This window comes from Penaeus monodon, chromosome 33 (genome assembly GCF_015228065.2).
Source record: "Penaeus monodon isolate SGIC_2016 chromosome 33, NSTDA_Pmon_1, whole genome shotgun sequence".
Classification (NCBI taxonomy): Eukaryota; Metazoa; Arthropoda; class Malacostraca; order Decapoda; family Penaeidae; genus Penaeus; species Penaeus monodon.
The window spans coordinates 19,315,169-19,317,077 of NC_051418.1; the positions used below are offsets into that span (position 1 = coordinate 19,315,169).

At 36.1% G+C, this 1,909-nt stretch overlaps 1 protein-coding gene across 1 annotated transcript in view; it reads left to right on the top strand.

The window, feature by feature from the left end:
- LOC119594122 (deubiquitinase DESI2-like) overlaps positions 1–1,909 on the top strand; it is a gene marked incomplete at its 5' end in the record, with an annotated part of 26,766 nt that overhangs the window by 15,754 nt on the left and 9,103 nt on the right. The window contains 2 exon segments of the mRNA XM_037943185.1: positions 156–228; positions 1,766–1,859. Of these exon segments, the coding sequence (XP_037799113.1) occupies positions 156–228; positions 1,766–1,859 (167 nt within the window).

A 1,909-nucleotide genomic window follows, 5' to 3' on the forward strand; every position in this document is an offset into this window, starting at 1 on the left:
TTGTTGTGAAAGATATGAATTGTTTCATTTTATAATAGGAAAGCTAAAGAAGATCAGCTTTGTTAATGAAATTTTTGATCTGATCTGATAAAACATCAACTAGGTTTTAGTTAGTAGTTCAATATTTCATGTTCTTTGTATTTCTTTGTTTTCAGTATTGGATAAATGAGTATACTTCTTCCATTGGTCTTGGGGTATTCCATTCGGGTGTGGAAATATATGGAACAGGTAATGTATTTTTGATATGCATCTTGTGATATGGTGAACTTTAAAATACAGTAGGCAAAGGATGACATTGTAGCACATTCTGTAATATCAAATCTAATAACTGATTAGACTGCTTGTAGATCCTTTGAGAGTCTATCTACAATGCTGTGCAGAGGCTTTGGTTTGAGGGAATCCTGAGCATTTTGAATCTGGGCTTTTGACAGCTATCCACAGTTTAGCTTTCAATAAAACCATAAATTCCCGATTTTGAAAGCTATGCACAGTTTAGCGCTCAGTAAAACCATAGGTTTCTAGTTTTGACAGTTTTGCACACTTAAGCTTTCACTAAAACCAGAGATTCCTGATTAGCAAAGTGTCAGGAGAGTTATTTGCTCAGTCAACAATCTCTCTCTTGCACAGTCACTAACCCTCTTTAATAAGCTTGGAGTAACAGGAGATGTGCAGTTCTGCTATAGAATCTATTATGCACTCTTATATGTGCATTCAAAGGGTTCATTGATAAGCAGATAAGGAGCTTTTTTAAATACATTCTGCCCCTATGGAAGGATGCTAACTCTGCAAACTCACTTATGCAATAGCAGCTGCTAGCACCATTACATCCTTGGATGAATGGTGTTTGACCAGATTTTTTAGCCATTGAAAATGTCAATTCATCTGTCCCTCTAGAATACACCAATGATTTAGTCTCTATTGCTTTTCAAAGCAAATCCTCTTCTGCCTTTGCATTTTATTGGAAAAGTACCATATTTGAGTGACACTTTTTGTTTAAAACTGAGGTCCTGGCAGAACCACTTTTGCATTGTCCTGATGCTGGTTCCACCAAGGAGCTTGGCATTGTTTCTTTAAGTTGCCTTGCTGTGAAGTATTGCTTCAGTTTCACCTGATGCTCTAAAACCCATAGAGTCCTCATGAACAGCTTAATGGGCACATCAACCCCATGATGGTTGACAGAGTTTTTGGATTCTTTTATGCAGGGGTCATGCTTTCACATCAGTCATCCCAAGATATGTCAGTGCTGTTTGATCCTACTTTAGAACTTTGTCAGATGAATAATGTCACAAGAATTGTAAGGCTTAGACATTTCTAGAGGTTATTTATATATCATTCAACAAACTGATGTGACACTTGCCAACACGCGATAAATTAAACTCCAATTACTAGATGCTAATAAGTAATTTATCTGAACTGTTTTCTACTGAAGAGAACCGAAGCAAGCAAAATGTTGTTTATTAGTTATTTTCCCACATTCATTTATTTGATTCCTTGAGGGTGGTCTGACTTACAAAGGCTGATGTTATTGCACATAACAGCAGCAATGTCATCCTTCACTGGCTACATTAACTATATTTTCTCCCCAGTCATTACCATTTGAAAATCCTTTGAATAGACATTTTGTTCTTATAAAAGTTTACATAGGTATTATTTGAAATGATGTAATGTAATTAATCTCTCAATCTAAAAACGTAGATTTTAAATGCTGTCAGAATGGTTATCCATAATGGTATGTTAGCTTAATCATGATGTCCTTTCTCGCCAGAATATGCATACGGCGGACATCCATTTCCGTTTTCAGGTGTGTTTGAGATCACACCACGGGATGCAGAAGATCTTGGTGACCAGTTCAAATTCAAGTAAGACTTTTACATGTGTTGTGCATAGTCTTTAACCTTTTGATGCTGGA